At 34.1% G+C, this 27,720-nt stretch overlaps 3 protein-coding genes across 20 annotated transcripts; 1 reads left to right on the forward strand and 2 right to left on the reverse strand.

The window, feature by feature from the left end:
- Nucleotides 1-421: 421 nt before the first annotated feature.
- Nucleotides 422-5,022, reverse strand: LOC111375762 (vesicle-associated membrane protein 711-like). The gene is made up of 4 exons (XM_022998633.1): nucleotides 4,686-5,022; nucleotides 1,921-2,111; nucleotides 1,415-1,578; nucleotides 422-867 (listed from the first exon to the last, which is right to left on the reverse strand). The coding sequence occupies exons 1-4, from the start codon at nucleotides 4,900-4,902 to the stop codon at nucleotides 777-779; spliced, it is 663 nt and encodes a 220-aa protein (XP_022854401.1). The 5' UTR covers nucleotides 4,903-5,022; the 3' UTR covers nucleotides 422-776.
- Nucleotides 5,023-10,346: 5,324 nt separating this feature from the next.
- On the forward strand, nucleotides 10,347-21,543 carry LOC111375763 (PX domain-containing protein EREL1-like). 17 transcript variants are annotated; one of them, XM_022998634.1, is made up of 12 exons: nucleotides 10,351-10,548; nucleotides 13,450-13,535; nucleotides 13,618-13,742; nucleotides 14,549-14,659; nucleotides 16,509-16,607; nucleotides 16,736-16,822; nucleotides 17,184-17,292; nucleotides 17,454-18,256; nucleotides 19,255-19,419; nucleotides 19,526-19,768; nucleotides 20,182-20,400; nucleotides 21,086-21,543. In XM_022998634.1, the coding sequence occupies exons 3-12, from the start codon at nucleotides 13,662-13,664 to the stop codon at nucleotides 21,317-21,319; spliced, it is 2,151 nt and encodes a 716-aa protein (XP_022854402.1). In that variant the 5' UTR covers nucleotides 10,351-10,548; nucleotides 13,450-13,535; nucleotides 13,618-13,661; the 3' UTR covers nucleotides 21,320-21,543. The 17 variants fall into 17 exon arrangements, 16 of the variants coding, with proteins under 16 accessions (XP_022854416.1, XP_022854413.1, XP_022854405.1 ...); XM_022998638.1 differs by having other exon boundaries at nucleotides 13,633-13,742; XM_022998639.1 differs by having other exon boundaries at nucleotides 13,638-13,742.
- Nucleotides 21,544-22,639: 1,096 nt separating this feature from the next.
- Nucleotides 22,640-27,206, reverse strand: LOC111375764 (E3 ubiquitin-protein ligase KEG-like). Of its 2 annotated transcripts, none has more exons than XM_022998650.1 (5): nucleotides 27,115-27,206; nucleotides 25,343-25,710; nucleotides 25,140-25,231; nucleotides 24,561-25,034; nucleotides 22,640-23,902 (listed from the first exon to the last, which is right to left on the reverse strand). In XM_022998650.1, the coding sequence occupies exons 1-5, from the start codon at nucleotides 27,170-27,172 to the stop codon at nucleotides 22,972-22,974; spliced, it is 1,923 nt and encodes a 640-aa protein (XP_022854418.1). In that variant the 5' UTR covers nucleotides 27,173-27,206; the 3' UTR covers nucleotides 22,640-22,971. The 2 variants fall into 2 exon arrangements, with proteins under 2 accessions (XP_022854418.1, XP_022854419.1); XM_022998651.1 differs by having other exon boundaries at nucleotides 26,913-27,202.
- Nucleotides 27,207-27,720: the final 514 nt, after the last annotated feature.

Below are 27,720 nucleotides of genomic sequence, written 5' to 3' on the forward strand. Positions count from 1 at the left end.
AGCTATTCAAAATATTTTAAAAATACTTTTCTTGAACTTATCAAGCATTAACTCAAAAACCCTATAATAATACTCGTGGATTCACTTTCTCAAAGTTAAAAGTATGATTAAGGATGGTAATGGAGCGGGTTTGTGACGGGACAACTTTTTGTCCCATTTAAGTTCTTTTATTTTCTATTTTTTGACAGTTTCAAAATTTTGAGTTATGTTATTATTAGAGAATAAAATATAAATTTAAATGAATTTTTAATGGGTAAATTGTTTAGAAATAAAATTATTTTTAATCTTTTTTTCCTCTTCACAGGGCGGGTTTGGGACGGGGCAACCCTCCTTGCCCCCGCTAACCCGTTCAGGAAGGGGCGAGTTTTTTTGCCATCACACTGTCTGATCTCATTGTAAAGACGATGGTAACAACCACCAATGAATAAATATATTTCACATTAAACCATAATAATTTCACAAATAAATAAGGAGACGATTACAATCGTTTCACAATTTGATTACAGAATTATTCTGTTTCCCAGTGCCAAAATATCTCGATAGACAAAAGAGGCCCTGAGAACAATTCAGGCATCTTAACTTCTCAAACTAGGAATCGAAAAACAAAAAAGCTGAACAAGCTCAACTTTTCACTAAAAAGGTTACACACAATTCCGAGGTTTCTTCAAGACAAGATAAAGCATTCCTCGTGAAGATCTAAGGTAGTTGAATTGCACATATACTAAACAAATAAACAGTACCGGAAAAGGCAAGGAGATCCCACTTGATGTTGATCCTCACTTCAGACAAGTTGGAAGAGTAAGGCCATGACAAACAAAAGCCAAAACAACGTACACTATAACCAGGAGTAGGAATATCAACGCAACCCTGCGGACGATCAAATAACATTTTTTTAGCAAGGCAGGAGACACAATTGAGGAAATAATCAACTGAATTATGCTAGCATATTGAATGACACTGGTGAATCAGCTGAACCTTTAAACTTATTAGGAGGTAATGGATTTCCAAATACTCCATGATTATTTCCCAACATTAACAGAAAGTTGGAGCTCAAATAATTAAGAGCATTTTGGCTAAGCTGAAAATGTGTACTTATAAATTATAATACATAACTAGTAATATAAATAGTGTTTTTTGATAGGTTGAAGTTGGAAATAAGTGTAAATTATTTTAACAGCAACAAAGAAGTTGATTAGGTCCCCAACATCACAATCTTACTGTAGCAAATATATTTGTTTCATAAGGGATATAAACCACTATGTCATCACTCATCATCCAAACCTGAATTCTGTTTCATTAAGCTTACAACATAGAAGTTATGCAACAAACTTTCATTCATCGACTCCAAGTAGATAATGGAGCTATCTGAAGTAAAAGTTTAAATCTCCAAGTTGTCAGAATTGATGTAACTTACATTAGCTTAACATTTCTCCACCATACAGTGCTTCTAAAACGTCGAGCCTGCTTCCTGAAGCGGAAAGTGTTGTCTTGCATTGTGGCTGTTTTATCAACCAGCAACTCCAAACGATCACCTCTGTCCAAAACTTTATCAATATTCTCTATCATGACATTGCGCACCTGTAAAATTGAACTTCAAAAGTTGTCGTCAACCCCAAATAACCTGAAAAAGAGCACATAATATGCATATAGATTTTAGAGAGAGCATTTATCAGAAAGGATTTTCTCAATCACATTTCTGCCATCATAGCAAAAATGTTTGCTGCAAATGCATCCTACAGTGCATTGTATTGAACCATGAGAAGCTACTAAAACAAAGATTCTGGTAAACGAATTCCAATTTGGAAGCATGACTACAATCTAAAGCTAAAAGTGGATCTAAAGCTAGACAAGTAAAAAGGAATTGAATGACAGCTCAATAGAACCATGAACAGAAAAATTGTAAGATAAGTCGAATATCACCTGACTCATTTCACCTTTTAGACGGTTTATTCTGTCAGCATTAGGATCGTTTGAGAAATACTCCATTTGTTGGCTCAATACCCTTGAAAATTCATCATTCATGGCATACGCTTGGGCAGACAATACAGCTCTGCCATATGTCCTCACAAATCTTTGGTGAATTTCTTCCAGAAATGCAAAAGGAATTCTCCCTGCAAATAAAATTAGGCAAAGTCAGCTTGTAATACATAGAAAAGCCGGAGATAGTGAATTTTTCAGAATTATGACAAACTCTAATATGATAGTATAACACAACATGTATCCAACCTAAGCTTGCATAAAATGTCAAAAATCAATTGCAAAACCCAATCTAAAATTGGATGGCACAAGACTCAACTTCTAGAAATCTCAAAATGCCACGAACAAACTCTATACATGAATTTGTATTTTCCTTTCTCAGAATATTAAGGGTGCGGTTGGTTTGTCGTTTTCGGGCCATTTTCCGTTTTCTGTTTTCGAAAACGCGGAAAACGCGTTTGGTCCGTCGTTTTCGAAAACGAATTAAAATTTATAACTGAAAACGTAAAACGACTTTTTATCATTTTGAGTGTTTTCAGTTATGAATTGCCAAAACGCGAAAAACGGGCCGTTTGCGAGGAAAACTAAAAATCGTTTTGAAAATAAAAATGGAAAATGAAAATGGAAACCAACCGCTACCTAAACCTTTCTCAGTTTGACTCTTCTCTACCACGTCATCATATAGCATTCATATCAAAGATACCCCTCACCTTTCCGAAAATATCAGACACACCCTTCAAGTTTCAAAAATATCACTAACCTCCCATTTTCTAATTTTGAATATTATCTTCACCCCATGACCACCTTTAATACTACTTAGTGATTAAATATAAATTGCTAAAACCTAAATTTCCCTAGAGAACAATATTTAAAACTTTAAATCATCTATGCATTAATTTCCCTTTAACACTAATTAGTGATTAAATATAAATTGCTAAAACCTAAATTTCCCTTGACAACAATATTAAAACTATGAACCATCTATGCATTAATTTGGCCATAACGTCATATCCTATTATCAAAACTAGTTACACATATTAGCAATTGGTAAACTTTACCATCCATTTTGTCAAGTTTAACAACGCATATTTTTCTTCGTTATTTCACTTTACCATTAGAGGCAGAAAAATTCTCCACCTGAGACCCTCCTGCTTTGCCCTACCCTATATGGTAAACGGGACGGGGCAAGGAATACCTCAAACTCCCTAAAACTGTCCAAATCTTTTTATTTTATTTTCATATTTTACAATTTAAATCGTATATAAAAATAAAAAATTATGTAAATGGGTCTGTAAATAGAAATGTTTTAATCTACGTCCAATCCAACCTTTCCTCTCAAAATCCACAACAAGATAGGGATGGGCATGGCCTCCTTGCCCCACCCTATAACCATCCATATTTACAATTTAAGTGAATAATCCAATTGTAGTGGTATCCAAAATGTTTCAGAACAAAAGTCCCTTTGTTACAATTGCAATGGGATAATTAACTTAAATCAACAAATAATTTCATTGGTAAAGTGAAAAAATAAAGAAATATACGCATTGTTAAACTTAATGAAATAAATGGTAAAGTATACTAACTAGTGTAACTGGTTTTAATAATAGGGCTAAGATAACTTTATGAAAGGAACAAATTAATGCATAGATGGTATGAAGTTTTATATATTGTTCTCAAGGCCAATTTAGGTATTAACATTTATACTTAATCACTAATTAGTCTTAAAAGAGGTCAGGGGATGTATATGACATCCAAAATTAGAAATAAGGGAGGTCAGTGATATTTTTGAAATGTAAGGGTGTCTTCGATAATATCAAAAAAGCGGGGGTGTTTCTGATAGATAAAATTTCAAACTACTCTTAAATTAGGAGTCCCCAATCAAAATATTTACAGCTTCACGTTTCTAATTATTATTGTTTTCTTATATACCAAAGTTACCCGAAATATTGAGATGAACCCAAATTTGAATATTGAGACAGGAATTTATTTATTTTTTAAATTTTCTATAATTAATTGATTTTATCATACAAAACAGTAAATTAACACTACGGCGAAACTTCGCAATATTATTACATATTTACATAACTAAACTGGATAAAGTTACAAAATGAAATAGATATTTACTAAACTAAAGCTAAGGCTTTCCAATTTAATTTCATCTTATGCAAGGATCATGTAAGCAGTAACCAAGCCTAATTATAAGTAGGAAACGATCATTTCCATATAAAATAAACATAAAGCAACATTATGTACAAAACAGGCTCCATTTTAGATCCATAACGAAATATCGATTTAAAATCAGAAAATCACTTCTGCATTTTATGTCTAAAGCTAAACTTTTCTAATATCCTAATACACTATAACCAAAAAAAAAAAAAAAAAAAAAAAACGACACAAAATTCCAAATTATGTAAAAATCCAATCCATTTTCCCAAAAAAACAAAAAAAAAAAAAAAAAAAAAAAAAAAAAAAAAAAAAAAAAAAAAAAACCACGGACCAATCTACACGTTCCTATAATATTCAACATTCAATATCACAAAAGCAACAATCTTTTACGATAATAATTCACAACCCAAATTCAAATCCTTCTATCTCGAAATCAAATCTCCAATTGCAAAAAATCTCACACAGAATTCACATTCCCAAATCATTCAATGCTCAAGCAAAAAACAAATTTTCACAAAAAATGCGAAATAAATTATACATACGTCCGGCAGTATCATCGGCCATACAAAGTACGGTGAGTCCATCGGTACGTTTGACATGGAAAATATACCGATCCTGAGAGTACGAAACATTGGTGTCGTTGTTCCCAGGGATCTTTTCGAGGATTTGCCTGGCGATCGCGTTTGCCGTCGTCGTTGTGGAGCTGTACTCCGCCAAAACAACAGATCCACGTGCCACCAACGCGTACAATATTGCCATCCCCACCTCCCTCTCCCTCTAAATGAGTTGAATTCAAAATGTGTCGGACATAGCAATAATGTATAGAGATTAGGGTTGCTCTATTTTAATTATTAGATTGATGATTTGGCGGAAAATTGTAATATTTTTCCATATTGAGATGTGCTACCTGCGGGGTCCACCCCAAATGTGTGTGCACCAATATCGTCCTATGCAAAAGGTATTTAGCTCATGTTTGCTTCTTATTTTTTTTTCATTAAAATGAAAAATATGATCATTATCCATCATATCAAATCACCAAATTTGAATTTATATATCTTGTATGGGGCCTATAACGACTATATTTTTCATTCTTATTCTTACAAAAATAAGAAACAAACGCCCCCTTAAAATCAAATAGTTTTTAGACAAAAACGTTAAACATGTTTCAATATAAAATGGTCGTTTACACAATCCAATATATATATATATTTTAAAATAATATCTTCCATCAAATTTGCTTAGGGCTGAACATGGTCTGGTTTGATTAAGTTCGAACCGAAAATTTTCGGTATTTAGTAAGTGGAACCGTCAGATCCAAATTTAATTATGGAATCGTTCGGGTTCAATTCGGTTCAGTCCGGTTCGTTTCCATTCAGTTTCGTATTATAATTAAATTTTTTAATATATACAAAGTTACGTTAATTTAATTAATGATATGTTCAATATTAGCTCTTACAAAATAACGTAGTCCAATCTTATGTATCTTTTACGTTTTTCTTTGCTAAATTCTTTATAAATTTGATTATTAAAATCACAGGAAGAGAAAGATAGTAAACTCAAAATAATTAAGAGAGATGTTGTAGAGTTTTAATTCGATTTTCTCTAGTAGAAACGATACTACAGTAGAGATGTTGAGGTCAATTTGATTAAATTGATTTTAAACTGAAAATTAGAAATAGAAAAATTATATTTTGTGGTTTGAACTAAATTAACTAGTTAACAAATTTACTTAGAAAAAATAAAATAATTTTGCTTATTTAAAATAAAAAAATTAAGGGGATTCGATTTTTCGGGTCTTGGCCTAGAACCAGAACCGAACCGTACCCGTCGGTTCTTGATTCAAATACCCGTTCAGGTATTTAATTTGAGAAGAACCGTCGGGTTCAGTTCGGTTCGGGAGTTTTGCCCACCCCTAAATTTGCCTATATATTTCAAGCCCATGTTTGATAGAAATTAAAATTCGAATTTTAATCTAAGTCAAATTTAATAATCAATTTTAATCATATATTTTATGAAATTCACAAATTTTCAATTACACGTCTCATCAACTTTTATCAATATTTACTAAAAACCTTTAATTCCAACCAAACAGGGGCTAAGTGTCATGTTATAGTGTGAGATTGTAACAACTTCAAGTTTGCCTATATATTTGCAGGTCCGAGAGAATATTTACAATTGTTGACTTTTGCTTGATGTGCATGTTAATTTGGAAACGACACATTTGTATTTTAGTTACTTATTTCACAAAACACTGTTTCAAAATTATTTTTTTTAGTATTTATACTAACAAAACTTAACCTACTTTTCTGGAAAAAAATGAACTTTGAAAGTATGAACATCTAGAATAATTCTATTCAAAAAGGGGTCGTGACAAGCCTTGTGAGGGGCACGGCCCAAACATCTATACATGCTACAAACTGTTCATCATAACATCTATCAAAATACTGCGTGTTATATATAAAATACAAAAGAAAGGAGTATAAGAAGAGACTGGAAATTTGCACATCCTACATCAAATAATTGATGCATGATTCAAGGACTGGACAAGAGAAACAAGACAATGAAACTATAAAGTGAGTGTCAATCTTCACCTAAATTAATGTTTGATATTGTTTTTATTTAATAGATACATTTATTAGAAGAATGAGTTATGTTATTTAATATTTGCAACCAAAATTTTGCTAGACTACTTGTTTAAATTTTAATTTATTAGCATTGTTTTAAATTATATAATCAAAACGGCGTGTCTTGTTAATGTTAGCGAGCATAAATCTCAATCTTTTAATAAAGCATAGTGGGATGGTCATCAAAGTTCTTCGTGCTATAATTGACTTATAGTTGGAGCCAAATATATATACAGTTGTTTAACTACGATACACTAAGATGTGAATTAAAGAATGCTAAGAATACAATGTCAGTTAAAACTCTTACAAAATATCTTAAAATTTAAACAAGTTATATTCTATAATACGATTTACCAACTGACATTTTGATTGAATATTTTCTTTGTATTAAGGAAAGGGATTAAGAAACTGAAAATAATAAACATAATGCATCATTATATTTTCTACATTCTCGCATAAAACAATTTGAATAAAAAGTTAGAAAGATAATTTATTTAGATTTATTCACGAAATGATTTTCTATGCCCACATTCAAGAAATTAGTACACAATATGTTTGTTTTCATCTGATATTTTCATTCTACTAACTTTTTTTCAAACAATATGTTTAACAAGGCAGATATTACGTAATTAGTCATTCAACAGAAGTGTTGTAAATTAAATATTAAATGATTATATATCCATGTAACCCTAATTTTTTCTATCTAGTTTATAACATACATTATATTCAAAAAATGTTATAATTATTAAAATTATGATGGAAAACATTGTTATTAAAAATGTAAAATTGCATAATGTTATTACAACCAAAATCATAACGAAAAGAAAATGCTATTAAAATGTAAATAATACAATTAAAGAATGCTACAAATATTGTAGGTGGGAACCTACATTAGCATTCAAAGAAATCTGTAGAACGTGATACAATGCTATAGAAGATATGTTGTGATGGAACGCTGACAACTTCCACCTCCTATAAGTTGTTTTTTAGGTATCCACAACAAAGTCTCCAGATGGGTAAAAAATAAATACTAAGGTCCTCCATTTCATTCTACCTCACAATCATGTGCCATTGCAGTGCTTTTGGCCAACTATTTTTAAAATTCTGAAACACAAAGGTCCTTCACTTTTCTTGTCTAGTCTCTCCTAACCCGAATCTATTTCATGAAGGTATGTGAATGTCTATCAACATAGTCAAAACAGATTTCTTCGAATCCTCTTAAGATTATCTTGTTGAAGCACTTACAAATATTGTTCAAAATTACGTCACTTTTGAGTTTCGTAAAGAAATAAAACTTACTCTTGAGTTTAAGAGCATTTCAAATAACCTCAATATCTGTGAAACTCTTCCCAACCTCTAACATAGGATTCATAATTTCTTTTTCAGCACAAAATGCTAGGAACCTAAAATTGTTTTCTTTTCTTCCCAAGAAGAAAAATCAATTTCCAGCTCTTTTAAGGATGGACTACAGGACTCAATTGAATTTGAATCACCTTGAATCTCCAACTCTTCATCAAGGACATGAATTAACCTTACCTTGATGAGCTCAGTTGCATTGTCATCGAGTTGGAAATTGTCGTCGCGATCATATAAATTACTATTTTCATCAGCTACCTTTTTCCCCCTAAATAGTCGAACCTACATAAACAATAATTATGGTTAGCATGTTAGGATTCTCTTATTCTCGCTAACGAAAACATAAAACAAGATCCCAAAACATTAAAAACATGTCATTTATGAAAAATACAACAAAAAATGTTTACAATAATTTTGTCCATGGTACAAAGCATTAATGTTTAAAACTTAGGGTTTGTTATTCAAAATAATAATAATAATAATAATAATAATAATAATAATAATGATAATAATAATAATAATAATAATAATAATAATAATAATAATAATAATAATGATTCCCAGAACCATAAAAAAAGTCAACATTTATGAAGATACCAGCAAAAACAAAAATTATTTTCATACAAACAACAATAAATATACAATTAGGTTTAAGGTTCTGTGATCAGTGTCAGTGAATAAACATAAAGATTGAATGTAAAACATTAAGTGCTTCACTCGACAATGGTTTTGGAATCTTGACAACTGAGGGGATCGATGTGTGGAAAATTTTAAGGTTAGATAGAACATATTGAAAATGTAGAAGTGAAATTGGGATTTTGAGAGAAAAAATGGATTGACATAGGTAATATGGGTCAAATAATGCTACCCAACACCATTTTAGTTGGTCGCACTTGATATATTCAATTAAAAGAATATGTGACATTGTATTTAAGTAAATATATTATTTAATGTCATATAATTTCTACTTAAACATGTGCTTGACACTAATGATGATAAATAACAATACTCTAACGGATCCGTTCTTGTTGATTGAAAGAATCATTAAATATATTTAACTTAAAAAATGAGGTCGGGTATTTTTGCTTTTTCTATTGTACCTGCAAAAATTTGTATTTCTCCACTATTAGATCCTAATAATTCATTAAGAAACCTACATGCCATTATTTTTCGAAATTTGGAAGTTCAGTGACTACTAATGTAGACACCTGTGCTATAATTGTTCCTCAAGTTGCGGATCCTCTATTCGACTCTCTTATTCAATGTCGCCTCACAGCTTTCTACTCGCCTCATGTCTATGAATTATTTTTCGTGAAAAGTTCAATTTACATCCATCTTATACGATCTAAACCTAATCAGCTACATTGATGGCTCGTACGTCCATAAAAAACCATCACAACTACTGTGTTGTCTCTCTTAATCTCAATTATTTATTTTTGAAATGTCAAGATCAACTGTTATTCATGTTTTGTTAACTGAGGCTATTATTCTTCTTATTACATCTGATTGTTCATGATTTGCCTCTTAAATATGATACTCGTCAAATATTGGGACATTTATCAGATCAAAACTCGAATCTATGACTCAAGTTGCTACATAAATTCCTACTGTTACAACTTGAGAAGTATATATCAATGATTATGATAAGGACTGCATTTACTGTCTACTACAATTCTCACCATTTACCGTAGTAAGCACTGAAAAGTTTTGTTGAAATTATCAGTTTCCAACAATCTGTTATAATTCATTTGAAATAATATATGGACTAATAGAAGAAAGAAAGATGTAGAAATAATATAATTTATACTAAACTTGGTATAAAAATAACTAAAATAAGTAAATTTAGAAGAATAAAACTTAAAATTACACAATAAAAGAGCTAATATAGGTGATTGTAAGAATATTAAATCTTGAACGTAGATGGAAGAACACGATAAAGGGGAAGGGATGTGTATAGATAAGGCGACCTTAGGCCAAACAATCACATTAAGTGACTGTCGTGAAAAACTAAATGAATAAATAAAAATTCAAACTGCTTGGTTCATGGCTCGTGTCAATATGAGCCCGAAAGGCCCATGAGTCGAGTTGAGCCCTCGAGTGATTTGAACTATTTGCTACCCTTAAATGAGTCAAATATAGGCTAGAAAGAGATACGAAGTAGTGATATTTACATTCTGAAAGTATTAAAAAATTTCCCCTTCTGTTGTATTGATGACCGATTATTGTTCGAGCCGAATCTAATTAATACAGTCCAGGCCGGTGGTTCAAATCGGCTGGGTAAGACTGTGCATTCCTATCCTGGTTCCTCCAGTTATCACCACTCTTGAACTAGAATCGCTATTTATCGCAAACGACTTTAAGAAAAATCGGAAGTTCTATAACATAGGTGCTGTAGTCAAGTAAAAGACAGAAATCACCGACTCAGGTCACGCGCCCCTTTACTTTCACGCGCCACCACCACGTGTTCATCACCGATCTCTCACGAGCACCCTTCTCTCTCTCTCTCTCTCGGTACTGAATTGTGCATATTTTTTTGTTTATTTGTGTTGTATACAGATTTATCTATAGGTAAATGAACTAATTGATAATACAGTGATCGTTTTTGAAGAGAAGTATAGAGCATCTAGGGGTGGGGAGATGAGCTCACCGCGGCATAGGCACGATGGAACTTCTCCTCTGCCTTTGGGTATGGATTGGAGCCCTCCCCCTCGTCACTGGGTATGTTTTTTGATTAATTTTTGTTGTTGATTGATAGGTTTCCATTTGAATTTCAATGAATTTGGCTTTTGTTTGATAGCCAATCGATATATCGGGATGCATTTGGGCTTCCGATGAAATTGGACTTCTTTGTGATATGTTTAGCATGCTTCTATTTATATCGATAACTTTATACTGTGTGGTCGGCTCTTTAATCTTCAAGGTTTTAGCTTGAAGAGTGTAAACCCTCAATTTTCATGCCACTTAGAAAATGATTCTTGGTAGTATCAACTAAGTATTGCAATTTCAGGTGAAATATTTTGGTATGATCCTTATTCAAGTACTATGGACACTTAGATTGAAAAAAAATTCCAGTCTTTAGTTCTGTGATAGTTTAATCCGATTTTTTGATTCGTGGTAATTGAGTTCACTATTCAACTTGGAAGTTCTGAATTTGACCGCAAATTGGGTCAAGAAAATCTGATTAAAAACTTGAGTTCATATTCTTAATTAGGAGGGTCCTGAATTTACAAGTTCAAAATTTCAGGGCTGCTATTTTGTTAATACTTCAATTCTGGTGTTTGTGCTTACTTATTCGTAATTTTTTATGCCTTATCATTATTTAATCTGACATGGCTGTTTAATCACTAACTGAGATTTCTATCGAATATTTGTCTGAGTTGAAAATTAAATTGCTCTGTGTTAATGATTAATTCATTTGCAGGCTAACTTCATTTTTAGTCAATGCTGGGATTCTTTTACCTGTTCGCAAACAATATTCCTATTAAGATCATTATTTGTATTGACATCTTACACATACTACACAGGCAGGGAGGGAAACTGTTTGGCCTCATGATCCTCGCACAGGTTGGAGTTACTGTGTTATAGTACCATCCTGGGTTGTCCTGGCAAAGTCTAGAGATTCAGATGCTATAGTGGTAATTTAAATGTTTATGAATGTTAAGTAACCTGCTTTGGCACCTAAATATTGTTTTTATTATACATGAATCAATTCTAAAAATTAAAGATGGAAGTAGTGTTCATGAATTTCTTTTTACTACTAATCAATCAGCTCTTATGTACTTTGTTTCCAAATGGACAGCCCGTGGAAGTGAACGGATAAGAAGTTCCTCTTATTCTGTGTACTGCGATACGGCATCATCTTCTCTTTTAATTGTGTGATTGGAATCATAATTTGACAGAAAACTAAGACTTGTAATGACTTTCTTAGCTTAAAGCATGGGGGAGTACGTGTGAGCCTGATCTTATTGAATGTATTTTCTATATCTGTGGTAGGTTCCAGTAGATGTTAGCTACTTTCTTGGCATATTTTACCACTGTAGGCATTATGGTCCTTATTACTAAGTATGGAACACTTAATGGAAATGATATCAGTCTGACAGTCTCTGTAGTATGAGCATTCTTCAGTGCGTTCATTATATCTGCATTTTAAGATGTATTTAGATGCTTTTTGCAGCAATATATTTCATCATATTGTCTATATGCTCTAACCACCAAGTATATCTGCATTTTAAGATGTATTTAGATGCTTTTGTGGCAATACGTTTCATCATATTGGCTATATGCTCTAACCACCAAGTATAGAACTCTTGATGTAAATGATTCTCGTCTCTGGAGAGTGAGCTTTTCCAGAAGTATTACCTTAGTTGGAGTCTCTGGAAGTTTTGATCCTCAGTCAGTTACACTTCTTTTCTTTTGTCTATGATTTCCATATAGATTCATACGTATTTCTAATGTGGCACAGTAATAAGTCAGAAATTAACCAGTCGTCGTGACTACTCACTTGGGAGTATAAAGTGGAGGCCTCTGTTTGAAATACTTATTTATATTCTATTTTATGTACCTTACGAGCTTGAAGTGAGATAATCTAGTGGTTGATTTCATGCCAATTGCAATATGAGAACAGGACTTGGGAGCTGAGATAATATTTGGCTTCTTGATTCAATCATTTTTTTAAAAGTATATCACTTTGTGATGTTCCCCTTATTTTATTCTTATGAGCTGACATGAGGACAGCTAATAGATCGAGCCGAATCTAATTAATACAGTCCAGGCCGGTGGTTCAAATCGGCTGGGTAAGACTGTGCATTCCTATCCTGGTTCCTCCAGATATCACCACTCTTGAACTAGAATCGCTATTTATCGCAAACGACTTTAAGAAAAATCGGAAGTTCTGTATGAGCTGACATGAGGACAGCTAATAGATGGCAAGTGTAAATGAGGAGTAGAAGAAGTACTTACTAAGCATACGTATAAGGGGCTTTTGCATTGTTGTTAGTTTCACTGTCTTAATTGTTAATCATGTGCTTTCGATTATCTTGGATGGAAAAATGGTCTTTTGTAAAGAGTGTTATACAGGTAGGTGCTGAACCCTGGTTTTGGACTTATATGAGCTGACATGAGGACAGCTAATAGATGGCAAGTGTAAATGAGGAGTAGAAGAAGTACTTACTAAGCATACGTATAAGGGGATTTTGCGTTGTTGTTAGTTTCACTGTCTTAATTGTTAATCATGTGCTTTCGATTATCTTGGATGGAAAAATGGTCTTTTGTAAAGAGTGTTATACAGGTAGGTGCTGAACCCTGGTTTTGGACTTGACCGACTCAGGTCACGCGCCCCTTTACTTTCACGCGCCACCACCACGTGTTCATCACCGATCTCTCACGAGCACCCTTCTCTCTCTCTCTCTCTCGGTACTGAATTGTGCATATTTTTTTGTTTATTTGTGTTGTATACAGATTTATCTATAGGTAAATGAACTAATTGATAATACAGTGATCGTTTTTGAAGAGAAGTATAGAGCATCTAGGGGTGGGGAGATGAGCTCACCGCGGCATAGGCACGATGGAACTTCTCCTCTGCCTTTGGGTATGGATTGGAGCCCTCCCCCTCGTCACTGGGTATGTTTTTTGATTAATTTTTGTTGTTGATTGATAGGTTTCCATTTGAATTTCAATGAATTTGGCTTTTGTTTGATAGCCAATCGATATATCGGGATGCATTTGGGCTTCCGATGAAATTGGACTTCTTTGTGATATGTTTAGCATGCTTCTATTTATATCGATAACTTTATACTGTGTGGTCGGCTCTTTAATCTTCAAGGTTTTAGCTTGAAGAGTGTAAACCCTCAATTTTCATGCCACTTAGAAAATGATTTTTGGTAGTATCAACTAAGTATTGCAATTTCAGGTGAAATATTTTGGTATGATCCTTATTCAAGTACTATGGACACTTAGATTGAAAAAAAATTCCAGTCTTTAGTTCTGTGATAGTTTAATCCGATTTTTTGATTCGTGGTAATTGAGTTCACTATTCAACTTGGAAGTTCTGAATTTGACCGCAAATTGGGTCAAGAAAATCTGATTAAAAACTTGAGTTCATATTCTTAATTAGGAGGGTCCTGAATTTACAAGTTCAAAATTTCAGGGCTGCTATTTTGTTAATACTTCAATTCTGGTGTTTGTGCTTACTTATTCGTAATTTTTTATGCCTTATCATTATTTAATCTGACATGGCTGTTTAATCACTAACTGAGATTTCTATCGAATATTTGTCTGAGTTGAAAATTAAATTGCTCTGTGTTAATGATTAATTCATTTGCAGGCTAACTTCATTTTTAGTCAATGCTGGGATTCTTTTACCTGTTCGCAAACAATATTCCTATTAAGATCATTATTTGTATTGACATCTTACACATACTACACAGGCAGGGAGGGAAACTGTTTGGCCTCATGATCCTCGCACAGGTTGGAGTTACTGTGTTATAGTACCATCCTGGGTTGTCCTGGCAAAGTCTAGAGATTCAGATGCTATAGTGGTAATTTAAATGTTTATGAATGTTAAGTAACCTGCTTTGGCACCTAAATATTGTTTTTATTATACATGAATCAATTCTAAAAATTAAAGATGGAAGTAGTGTTCATGAATTTCTTTTTACTACTAATCAATCAGCTCTTATGTACTTTGTTTCCAAATGGACAGCCCGTGGAAGTGAACGGATAAGAAGTTCCTCTTATTCTGTGTACTGCGATACGGCATCATCTTCTCTTTTAATTGTGTGATTGGAATCATAATTTGACAGAAAACTAAGACTTGTAATGACTTTCTTAGCTTAAAGCATGGGGGAGTACGTGTGAGCCTGATCTTATTGAATGTATTTTCTATATCTGTGGTAGGTTCCAGTAGATGTTAGCTACTTTCTTGGCATATTTTACCACTGTAGGCATTATGGTCCTTATTACTAAGTATGGAACACTTAATGGAAATGATATCAGTCTGACAGTCTCTGTAGTATGAGCATTCTTCAGTGCGTTCATTATATCTGCATTTTAAGATGTATTTAGATGCTTTTTGCAGCAATATATTTCATCATATTGTCTATATGCTCTAACCACCAAGTATATCTGCATTTTAAGATGTATTTAGATGCTTTTGTGGCAATACGTTTCATCATATTGGCTATATGCTCTAACCACCAAGTATAGAACTCTTGATGTAAATGATTCTCGTCTCTGGAGAGTGAGCTTTTCCAGAAGTATTACCTTAGTTGGAGTCTCTGGAAGTTTTGATCCTCAGTCAGTTACACTTCTTTTCTTTTGTCTATGATTTCCATATAGATTCATACGTATTTCTAATGTGGCACAGTAATAAGTCAGAAATTAACCAGTCTTCGTGACTACTCACTTGGGAGTATAAAGTGGAGGCCTCTGTTTGAAATACTTATTTATATTCTATTTTATGTACCTTACGAGCTTGAAGTGAGATAATCTAGTGGTTGATTTCATGCCAATTGCAATATGAGAACAGGACTTGGGAGCTGAGATAATATTTGGCTTCTTGATTCAATCATTTTTTTAAAAGTATATCACTTTGTGATGTTCCCCTTATTTTATTCTTATGAGCTGACATGAGGACAGCTAATAGATGGCAAGTGTAAATGAGGAGTAGAAGAAGTACTTACTAAGCATACGTATAAGGGGCTTTTGCATTGTTGTTAGTTTCACTGTCTTAATTGTTAATCATGTGCTTTCGATTATCTTGGATGGAAAAATGGTCTTTTGTAAAGAGTGTTATACAGGTAGGTGCTGAACCCTGGTTTTGGACTTGTATTTGCCTGGAGAGTGGGAGCTGAATTGTGAATCTTATATTGGATTAAGTGTGGTTTCATTGATGAGTTCGATGATTTCCTGAGGAAGTCCATTTCAGTAGTAATTTAAGTTCTACAGACTTTGTAAGTTGATGGTTTCTAGCATTTCTGTTACTTGAGAGGGTGAATATTATTTCGTCTTTTCCGCTTTTTGTTTTGACTATATAATGAGAAGTATTTGCCTGGAGAGTGGGAGCTGAATTGTGAATCTTATATTGGATTAAGTGTGGTTTCATTGATGAGTTCGATGATTTCCTGAGGAAGTCCATTTCAGTAGTAATTTAAGTTCTACAGACTTTGTAAGTTGATGGTTTCTAGCATTTCTGTTACTTGAGAGGGTGAATATTATTTCGTCTTTTCCGCTTTTTGTTTTGACTATATAATGAGAATCACTGACCCTATCCATGGGAGGATCTGTTTCTCTCTACTTTAAGTTATTACTAAACCTTCTTTCATCTTCTTGTAGATTTACTTCACTTTATGAAATAGTTCCCGCCATATTAACATTCTTAAGTGGCAGTTTTACAGGGTAGTGGTCGGCATACAATCACCGGCGGGAATTACAACCACAAGGACTGTATTAAGAAGATTTAATGATTTCTTGAAGCTGCATGCTGCAGTAAGTATCCGAATCTTTTTCATTAACTCTGCATTTATACAATATGGAGGGAAACATGTAAACTGATATGTTTGTTGCAATTGACGGTGCAAGCATGTTCATTGTCTTATGAAAGTTTTCTCTTACAGCTTAAAAGAGCATTTCCACAGAAGAACCTTCCACCAGTCCCCCCGAAGGGACTCCCGCGAATGAAAACTAGAGCAATGTTGGAAGAGGTAAAAAGATTATTTAACACTATTCATATTTGATGTTATTGTAGTATTTGGTTACTGGTATAATCTCTCTTTAAAAAGTTTTTTCTGAACATTAATAATGAAAATTCTACATCCAACGCTATCTCACTGTCAGCTTGATTATGGGCATCGACAATTGTGTTGATATGTAATCTGATCCCTGTAGATTATTAACTTGAGTGGAACTTATGAGAACTACAATTTGGCTTATTTTCTTTCTTTTATCAATTGGTGAACTTTGCATTTCATCTGATACATAGAGATTGCATACCTGTTATCATAGTTCTGCTTCTCTGATTTTTGCTGAGACATGAGGTTATCAAAAGGCTTACATCTGTTGCAGAGACGGAATTCTTTGGAGGAATGGATGGCAAGATTGCTATCAGACATTAACTTATCAAGAAGCGCTGCAGTTGCATCCTTCCTTGAACTAGAAGCTTCAGCTAGATCATGTATGTGTGTTAACAATGCTCATGTTTTGCACTAGAAATCATTCCATACTATGTAAATTGGTCATCTGACTTCAGTTAACACTAGTTGATCTCGAGTTTTGTCATTTTATTGACATTCATTTTGTCCTTCTCTAAATCTCCTTGTTACGATTCTTTTTCAGCATTCCAAGATGATGGGAAGAACAGTCCAGGTTCAAATATTACAGTGACTTCTGCGGTCCCATCACTTCAGTTTCATCCAAATTCGAGCTTGTCTGTGGTAGATAGTAGTTCACTGACATCAGATTATGGTAGTGATACTGCTTATGAGACATCTGAGTTTGGAACTCCGAACCTTGGAAAGGATAATTCTGAAGTTGGGACAGAGGATCTATCACTGGATGACGACTTAACAAGTCCGATAGATAAGTTTGTCAAGTATGGCATGTCAAATATAGATGAGAGCTTGTCTATGGGACAGGCTATTTTAGAGCAACTTGAAGGTTTTCCGAAACACAAACTGTATGCCAAAGAGATTCATAATAATGTGGTGAACAATACTAGCAATGGTGGTTCTTCTAAAATCTCTCATCATACTGGGGATATGTTGGAACTTCTTTCAGAGACAGAGCAAGGTTCAGTAGGTCTTCATACTCGAAAGGTCTCTAGTGAGAGTATTGGAAGTGACAGGAATTCTCAGAGGGGCAGCGAATTGTCAAATTTAGGAATTGCTAGTTCAAATGGATATGTGCCTGTTGACAATTACAGTGGGGCTGAGGCCTTGAGAAACAATGGAACTATTGGAAATACAGATTTTCAGCTTCCGGATGATGTACAACTGGTTCTCCCAACAAATCAGCGCCAGAAAATGAACAGAGTAGTTATGCTAATGCAACAGAGGCTGGTTGCAGCTAAAACTGACATGGAGGATCTCATATCAAGGTTAAATCAAGAAATTGCTGTGAAAGACTATCTCGCTTCAAAGGTAGTGAAACACTGTAACTATTATCTTGGTGCTATTTCATTTCATAGTTGTTTCAAACTCATGCTCGTGAATATTTTTGAGAATTGATATATTTCTGGATCGCATAAAGCTTGAAGTGAGAAAAACAAAGCAAATCATATAAAGTATTTTATCTTAACCAAGAAAAGAATTAGAAGAAAGTGAAGAAATGGCCCAAAGAAATGATGAGATAACTTTTAGTGTAGAATGTAAGTAAGTGTAGGAAACACAAATTGAAATTGCAGTTTGGAAAATGTAGATGCAAGGCATGGGGAAGGAAAATATAATGGTGCTTTGCTCTTCCTTTTGTTGACAAATTAAATTCTCTTCTTCTACAATGTGCTAAGGCAAACAAGTCACTTGTAGGAGTGAGCTTTAACTGTGATTCTGCTCTGGAAAGATGCCCCACATGGGGGGAAGATAGGCGGACTTAAAGATTAGTTGGTTATATGCAAGTAAAGATTTAGTCCCTGTTTGACACTCCATTTCTTAAAACTCATTTTCGACCACAAAGTTCATGGGACCCATAACTTTTATGATCTTTTCAACCACACATTCCATCTATTTTTATCAAACATTTCGTTGCCGGAAAAAGAAAATAAGTTATAAGCTCCTAATTTTGGTTATATTTTGGGCTGTAATTTCTTGGATTTCAGCCAAATGATAAGTAAATTTAGTTAAAGTTTATGATTGTGTGTAAGCAAACTGATTCTGTACACGGATTTTGTCCCATTTTGTATAGAGATTTACTTATCAAACTTAAAAATGTTTGGGTATCTAGTGGTAATCATTCTTAGAACATGTTTGGCAAAGTTGAAATTATAATTTAAACTGGTCAAGCATATTAAATCTGGACCGGACTGTTCAGTCTGGCTCAAAAAAAAAAAAGACTTTGCTACCAAATACTGGTATGATTCCTCATTCTCTTATAGTTGCAGCTAAATATGATGCTGGCCTTTTAAGTATGTCTATGTTTCCAGGTGAATGATTTGGAAGTTGACCTTGGAACTACTAAACTGAAAAGCAAAGAGAATCTTGAACAAGCTATCTTGATTGAAAGGGAAAGAGTTACCCAAATGCAATGGGATATGGAAGAACTTCGGCGGAGGTCAATAGAAATGGAATTGAAGTTGAATTCTCAACAGGTTATCTATATGTGCTTTTATTCACATGTTATCTAATGCACATCTTGTATCATTATAATATTATTTCAGTTCAATTGATTTCAGATCAATGTGGAACTCTTTCCAGGGCCAAAAGCTAGATACAGTATCAACAAAAGCATCTGTTAATCAAGAGAAAGATGCATTGCAGGAGGACTTGGATCCCACAAAACAACAGCTTGAAGAATTGTTGAAGCAACATCAAGACCTGGAAGTGAAGTCGAAAGCTGATATTAAAGTTCTTGTAAAAGAAGTTAAATCTCTAAGAAGTTCTCATGTAGAATTGAAGCAGCAACTTAGTCAATCACTCAGTGAAAAATCTGAGGCCGAGGTATAGTTTAGCTGCTATTTTAAAGCATGTAATTCTTCTTGTTGACTGTCTAACCACAATTCTTTTTAGTTGAAGATTTTATAACTGCTGACGATGCAATATTCGTTCTGCTTACTGAGCTTCTTGTATTGTTATTCACATAAATATTTTTTTTTCAAATCTGTCATTATAGTTCCTGTATTCGTGTTAATTGTGCCAACAGTGTAAAAACTCTTCTGAGGGGAAGATAACACTGACGCGCAAACCAAAGACCATTATTCAACTTATTAATTCATTAATTCTATTATATCAATGTGTATACATGGGTGCAGATATTATCTTTTTCATTTTTATTGAATGGATTCAATGAAACATATGCATGAGTATGTCACTCGAGAAAGTAATCTTGTTTTTTGAAACTGGTGCAAATTCAGCAACTCCTTCAAAGAGAGAGAGAGAGAACTAAGCAAGCAAGAACCTCTTGGAGGAAGCTGCTACACAAGTGCAAGATTCTTCACGATAAGCTACAGGAATCCCAGGTCAACGTATTACATAGAACAGAAAATAATCTAGTTGTGGATAATCCATTAGGTTCGAATGCTTTGGATGTTATAGCCGCATCTGACAATCATATTGGCCTTCTAATTGAGGAGGTACTCCTGGAGTCTTGCACTGTTGATTTTTCTATTATTTATGTTATTGATATCTCAATCTCTCATGCGTTGACCCTAAAGTATCTTTAAGATTAAAATCCCTCATATTTTCTGTGTATCATTAAAAAAATATGATTTGATTGGAGCATTTGGCATAGAAGAAATGCCAGAACTTCTGAAGGAGGGGCAAACAGTTCAACTGAAAGTTGCGCCTGTACCTCTATTTTGAACCATTAGTATCCCCTTGGTCACGAATGAGTTGAATGCCCTCTTTTATTGTTGAATTCAATATTTATTATTAAAAGGTGGGTTTGGATTTAAATATCTCTTTTGGCAGCCGCCAAAGATAATAATGGCATGTTTAGTAAGGTGGAAGTTTAAAAGATCTCCTTTAACGACCATTTCATTAAAGAGATGGGAAATTGTAAATGATTGAGCAAGTGGACTTGCTGACTATATTTCTGTAAATTATTCTCTTGAGGCATAAATTCAGCTGGATCTGTTTCTCTGCTTTTGTATGGAAGGAAACTATAATATTTGTGCTGTATACTGCATGAGATTCTTCAATTGAACTTGTCTCGAACTTTTTGTATCCTCTGAAATACAAGTTCTTTTTTTCTAGTCTTTGTTCTCTTGATACGTCTTTCCAGCACAAGTTGACTATCTTGCTCTGTAAATTTTTCAGGTGCAGCATTTAGCTGAGGTTGCTGATTACTCATCTTCAACTTTTAATGGAGATACTAATCTGGATTATAACATGAGCTCAGTAGACGAGGAGCTGAGGACGACACTGATGACCTTCTTAGTCGACAATGGCGTATTGAGAAAACAGGTGAATTCAATTATTCTTTGTGCTCTTAAATTGAAAAAATCGCTTGAGAAAGGTGATTGTGAACCCCCTTCTAATGTAACTGTATAAAATGAAGTTTCAAATTGATAATATTGTATTGAGTTTTGTAAATCTAGCAGGTCTACATTTACTGTATCCTTGATCACCATAAAATGAATGTGATAAATGAATCCTTGTTGTAGAGAGTTGTAATATGGTGTAATATTTTTCCCTATCACTTCACTATCCCATGTATACAATTCTTCAAACTGTTTTTCTGTTTATGTTCTATACAAAGAAACCAACATTTGATAGCATCCAATTTTTCCGATTCGGCAGTTCAATCTATGACTTATCATTCATGGACGCTAATAAAATCCTATTAAAATATGCCTATGCTTGGCTCTTCAATTTCATTCTCATATCAAGTAATATTTGATTTCGATTGTCTTCCCAGTGCTTCCTCGCTGCTTATAATAATCAATCTTTAGAATCCGGTCAAGACTCATGAGTAATAATTTTTCTTCATCTACATTTGTATCTCAAACATGTCTTGCATGGATATAATGGAATTTTCTTGAATAGAATAAGTTAGACGGGGGAGAACATTATATGTTGCAGTTGTCAATTGTCGATTTGCCTTTCATCAGATGCAGTGTATGTTAAGTGCAACCTGAAAATTGAATTTATGTAGTCGATCTTAAATAGTAGAAGTCCATCATGTCCATATTTACTTGAGACCTGGGAGCATAATGAGTGCTACTCATTTTCATGTCTCGTACAAGGGCCTTTTTTTTTTTTTTTTAAAGGAAAGGGCACACATGTTTATTTAAATTTAAATGTAAATCAATATATTTAAACTGCTGGCAATTTCATCCACTTTTCTTGGAGAAGTTTTATTATATCTCATGGTGTTTTCATATATTCTTCTTTTTTTTTTTTTTTTTTTTTTCGAATTCATCTTTATTTCTAAACAATCTGTAAGAATAAAAACTTCTCATTTCAATGTCAACTGTATCAATTATTATATATAATTAGAATTTTAAATTACCCTAGATCTTATCGAGCAATAAATAAATAAAAATCAATTTAAGTCCTTCAAAAATTCTTTAAGAGACTTTCGAAATAATCTTGGACCAAGTTTCCAAAACAAGAAGCATACAACAATAAGAGACAGCAATGCTAATCTGACGAGTAAATTGCTTAAACTTTGTATTGTAAATATAATTTGAATCTAACAAGATGACAAATTTAAATTCATGTAATTTGACTTCAAAAATAAAAGCTATGTTGGCTTTTGTCGTGTATGTTCACTAACATTGTGATTCGACCAGTGATCCATAGACATTGTCGGTAGAACAAGGCGGACAGGTACATAGCTCGGTTTGAAATTCTCCACAACATTGCCAGGGGAAAAAAATCATACTGTGTTAAAGCTACAGAACACGCAGATTATATGATAATACCATATTCAATAAATGTGAAGCCAACAAACTAGGACCCAACAGCCAAACAAAGTACAGATAATTGAACATATACATGAATTTCACAGTATATTCATAAAACAAAGAACCATCTATTTAGAGTAACAAACTCCCAGTGCCTGGATTCAGTACCTGAAACAATACCTAAGATAAGAATCCTGGTTTTCCCAACCTGCGAGAAGCTACTTGATGATCTTTAGCAGGAATTACCGCAAGTTTACAAGCATTACATGACTGGAGTTACCTGTGATGCACACCTTATCTGAAAATATTTGTCACTTTTGGAGGACGCCACGCAGTGTTGCCAGCAGTCGAGCCATCTGCGTTTTGACCATTTTGGACGGCATGATTCGGTCCCTTCTTATTCTTTGATCTCCCAATTTTCCTCCCAACAAAAAGACCAAACTTCATGGACGTAAATAGCCCCAATGCAATCAATAGTGGCCTGACGGTCCAGTGAAAATCCTCGAGATGTTGATACTTCTTCACCATTCCAGGGCAAGTGTTGAACGATACTAGTTCCACTTCAGCTGGATCAGCCAAGAAACTGCTGGTTTCATCGCTAAATGTTAATCTTCCTGGGAACTTTACAGCAAGGCAGCCGTTTGGTAGCACCTGACAAATTCTTCCAGTTGCCCACTCGCCACCTCTTTTTCGAGGCCAGTCAAATCGAGGACTAAATACATTTGATTTCAGCCTTATGAACTGCCCTACACAGTAAGGTTTAGCCATCTGGAACTCTGAGTAGTTGCCCATCCAAAGAGTCTCCAGTCCTATAACTGCAACAGCGACAGTTCCATCACGGGTGATTGAATGAATTACGCCCACAGGCGAATGCTTTCTGTCTTCTGTCTTCAAACGAACCCAATCTCCAGCAGCCAATCCAAATGTGACACGCTCTAATGTGGAAACATGAACTCTTATCGGATCGTGAATACCATGTACCCTCACTAACACAAATCCGTCCTGATCGGTATCACGTTCCAGACCAACTACAGTCCCCTCCGGGACATCCATGTTTTCAGGGTTGCAAGAGCCCCGTGACTTCCTAGATCGCACCATGTCACCCACTTGGAGGTGGTCCTTAGCAAGGAACCACTCGGTATAACCACTGCCACCTGGTTTCTCCCTAATCATTCTACTTCCAGGACCCATCCAGCCTCCATCCTGGTAAACTGCATTTTGCGAACTGCAAACATAATAAAAGTAAGCTAGAAATAAATGCATTTGCCTCTTCAAGCCAGAAACCCTTCCAAAAGAATGCTAATACACTCCAGTATCAGGAACCTACCCAGAAGCAGAGCAAATGTGCTCCTAAATAAGGAATTGCAATGGTATGCCTTGTGATTATACACATCATTACTAAATAACTTATTTGAACTCTTTAATTTTGATTGATAAACAAATTCAGAGGAAACCATCATTTCCATAATTGTACACATGCTAATCTCAATACAACAGTATCTCATACATATTTGGAGTCAGCTACATAGATCCATTCCTTCTACGCAGATCATTCAAGGACCAATCAAGGACGGAGAATCAAAAATTTTCAAAAAACTGCAAGTTAAGTGAAACGGCATTGTCATTTGGACCCCAAGGCAGATGCAGTATATTGTTCAAGGGGAATGCCACTAGTATTTACATGTGAAATCAAAAGATCCTTATAACCACAGTTGGTAAAATGTGCATGCTTTAAAAGGTTCTCATAGAAAAAGATTTACACGAAAATGTTCCCATACTGCATTTGAGTAAGCAAGTGCTTTAGATCCCCCATCTTCATAACTTCAGAAAAAAATTCTCAACATAGCCCAAAAAAATAAAAAATAAAAGAATTAAATCGATACCTCTTAAATGCATGTAATATATCTGCCATTATAGGGCGACTCCTGAAGTCATACTCAAAACAACCAATAAGGACATTTTCGACAGCTGGAGGGAGGCCACTAGGAATATGTGGCTTTTCTTCCTTCTTTACAACCAACTTGTACATTTCATCGACTGATTTACCACTCCAAGGAAGAATGCCAGTCAACATCTCCACAATGCTGCAACCAAATCCCCACGAATCAGTCTCGAATGATATTGGACCTCTTATTTCTGGTTCCCATTGTTCAGGACCCATGTAGTTGGGAGTACCAAGTCTTCGAGTCATCTCTGTATTTGTTAATGCAACCCCAAGAAACACATAAGGTATTCCAAAGTCCCCAAGGACTGCCCTGTCATTCTCGTTCAAAAGGAAATTAAAAGGTTTAAGGTTGAGAATAAAGATGTCTTTTGCATGCAGATCCATTATTCCTTGAGCCAGATCTGCTCCGTACCTGTAGAAAACCATAATTAAAGAATGTGAAGAATGTGTGCTTCCAATGCAATAAAAACTTTTTACTAAAATGAAGCCCACAAAATATAAGATGAGCCAAAATCACCTCAAAACATCACTCAGTGGCAATTTTCCCCCTTTGTATCGAGCCATTTTATCCCCAACCGAGCCCTCGTAAAATTTCATAACAATGCAAATCTAGAAGAAACAAACATGGAGCAGTTATCTTATCTTTTTCCCTTGCTTGAGATATTTGGTAACCTAATAAAGTTTCAACATTAGAAACAAAACTTTGAACAGAGAACTCACTTTCTTACTAATAATGGAAAGTCCATGCAGCCAACAAATGTTTTCTAATCCTTGACACTTGGAAAGAAAATTATCCAACTTATTCAAAACATTTCTAATGTTATCTTCTTTTATGGGATGTAACATCTTAATGGCCACTTCATGATACTCCTCGTAGTCTTCAGTCATGCTATGATGAGTCGCCAACCAAACATCACCGAAAGGCCCTCTTCCAATCCTGTGCCTCAATTTAATTGTTGCTGGGTCGATCCATGGGTTAATCTGGTTAGACGAAGCAATGATAGTACTGTCACCAGATTCACCTTCAACAAGCTCGAAGTCAAATAATGCTGTAGGTCGATTTGAAACAACTTGTCCAGCCATTTTTCCTAATGTTTCCACAGTGTAATCGTTTAAATGTGCATTACTTAAAGAAATCACCAACAATAGAGTAAACAAAATGTTCTTCTGAAACCATATAGCAAGTTGTTACAAAAATGAAGTTCAAGGATATCAATAAATTGCTAGAAATTCCTACTTCCTATAGGGGCACAATTGAACCCGAATCTGACCATTATTTTCATATGGGGTGGAAAGTGTTTATAACTTGAATTCAATCAAATATTACATGGCAAATTTTTCCAAGTTCGTTTCAAAATTGCATTAATTTGACAATCCCATATTATTATTATTTAAAAAAAACAAATGCTCTAATGGAAAGCTCTATTCTGGTCCAACTTCCAGTTGGTTATACATGCAGACCACAGGATGCCAGCCCCATAATTAAAGAAAGCACATACTTCCCTCTAACAAGAGTTTTAGAACTTAACCACGACTTTAGAAAAATATGGTTTCACCAAACAATCATAAAAATTCTTATTCCACACCACCCCCTTACATCTTTGAAGACAAATGTTGCACCCTGGCTGCAAGAGGTGGATTCTTTACTGTAAAAAATCAATCAAATTTTGATTCGTTATGTAGTATCTTCCTTAAGAAGGATCACATCCCATTTCTTTCAAAATAGACTTGTTCCTATGCGAGAGGTGCTCCAAAAATGTGCGCGATCAAGTAAATAGGTGCATGGAAATTAAGTGGTATAATAATATGAAGCATAATCATTACACGTAGCCATTTCCCCAACTCCCCCACCCGAGAGAAAATAGGGGGGGGGGGGTTGGGTTTGCCTCAAGAAACGTTTCATTTTTATCTTTTCCAGTTTAAGAAAAATTAAAATTTTCACAATTTGCCCACTAATCCGTCAAATTCAAGCTTAAGGAACATGTTATTAATAACAAAAAATTATATTAGAATTTTTATTTACAACTATGAGCAAAATTTTAATAATCAGATAAAATAATATGACGATCATAAGCAAAATTTTCTTACCATCGAGATTCAACTAATTAAAACTGCGAACTCCAAGTAAATTTTCAAAACAATGATTTCTCCAAATTCAGGCTAAAAAATGTGAAAAACCCAAGTCCCAGCAATTAACATCATTCTAAAACTCAAGAAACACCAAAAAAGAAATCTATTAAAGTAAACTATGTAGCAAACCAAAAAAGTAAACGGAGTACTAGAAACTTACCAACAGCCTCGTACACAGAGAGAGAGAGAGTGATAACAGAAAAATTGTTAAGCAAAAAAGAAACACCAGTAATTTCAACTAATTAAAATTTTGGGGGAGAACCGGATGAACTACATACAAAACATTTCAAGAAATTTGTGGAAGTGGAGAGAGAGAGGGGCTAAGTAACGAGTCATCTCAAATTTTGAAGGTGAAGCAGTACCGCACGCATTCGTACGCTTCGGCGTTACTGTGAAAGTTTGCGTCATCCAATTTTCCATTTTCGTATGTTTTATTATTTATCTTTATCTTTTTCCTTTTCTCTCTCTCTCTCTCTCTTTATTTTGGATATTGTGACCAAATATATTTTCTCATTTTTTTAGTACAATGTATTTGTAATTATAAAAAAAAAAAATGGAACCAATATTAATAATTCAATGACCCATAAATTAGAGTAGTGATTATGTACTGTGTTGTTGAATTATGAAATAACTAAAAAATACGATGTCAAGGTTTATCTCAAGTAGTAAAAGCAAAGTTTTACTACTTTAGTATTTAGGTTGAAGTTATTTTTAATCTATCGCTTTGATAAAGTGTATAACTCGTCATTGCTCATCCTCCATAGGTTTCTAGGCTCCAAGGACATCATAAAATCGAGTATATCTCTCTTACGAGAAAAGTGAGCCATGGCTCTTTAACATTTGGAGGAGGGTGAAATACAAAAACTATTACAAAATATATGAAAAAAAAATGAACCTTGCAAAAATGAGGATCATTTTGGGAAGGCTACTACTTGCAAATTGCCAACTACAAGTGTTGTTAAGGAAGA

Source organism: Olea europaea, unplaced genomic scaffold (genome assembly GCF_002742605.1).
Source record: "Olea europaea var. sylvestris unplaced genomic scaffold, O_europaea_v1 scaffold1412, whole genome shotgun sequence".
In the NCBI taxonomy this organism is placed as follows: domain Eukaryota; kingdom Viridiplantae; phylum Streptophyta; class Magnoliopsida; order Lamiales; family Oleaceae; genus Olea; species Olea europaea.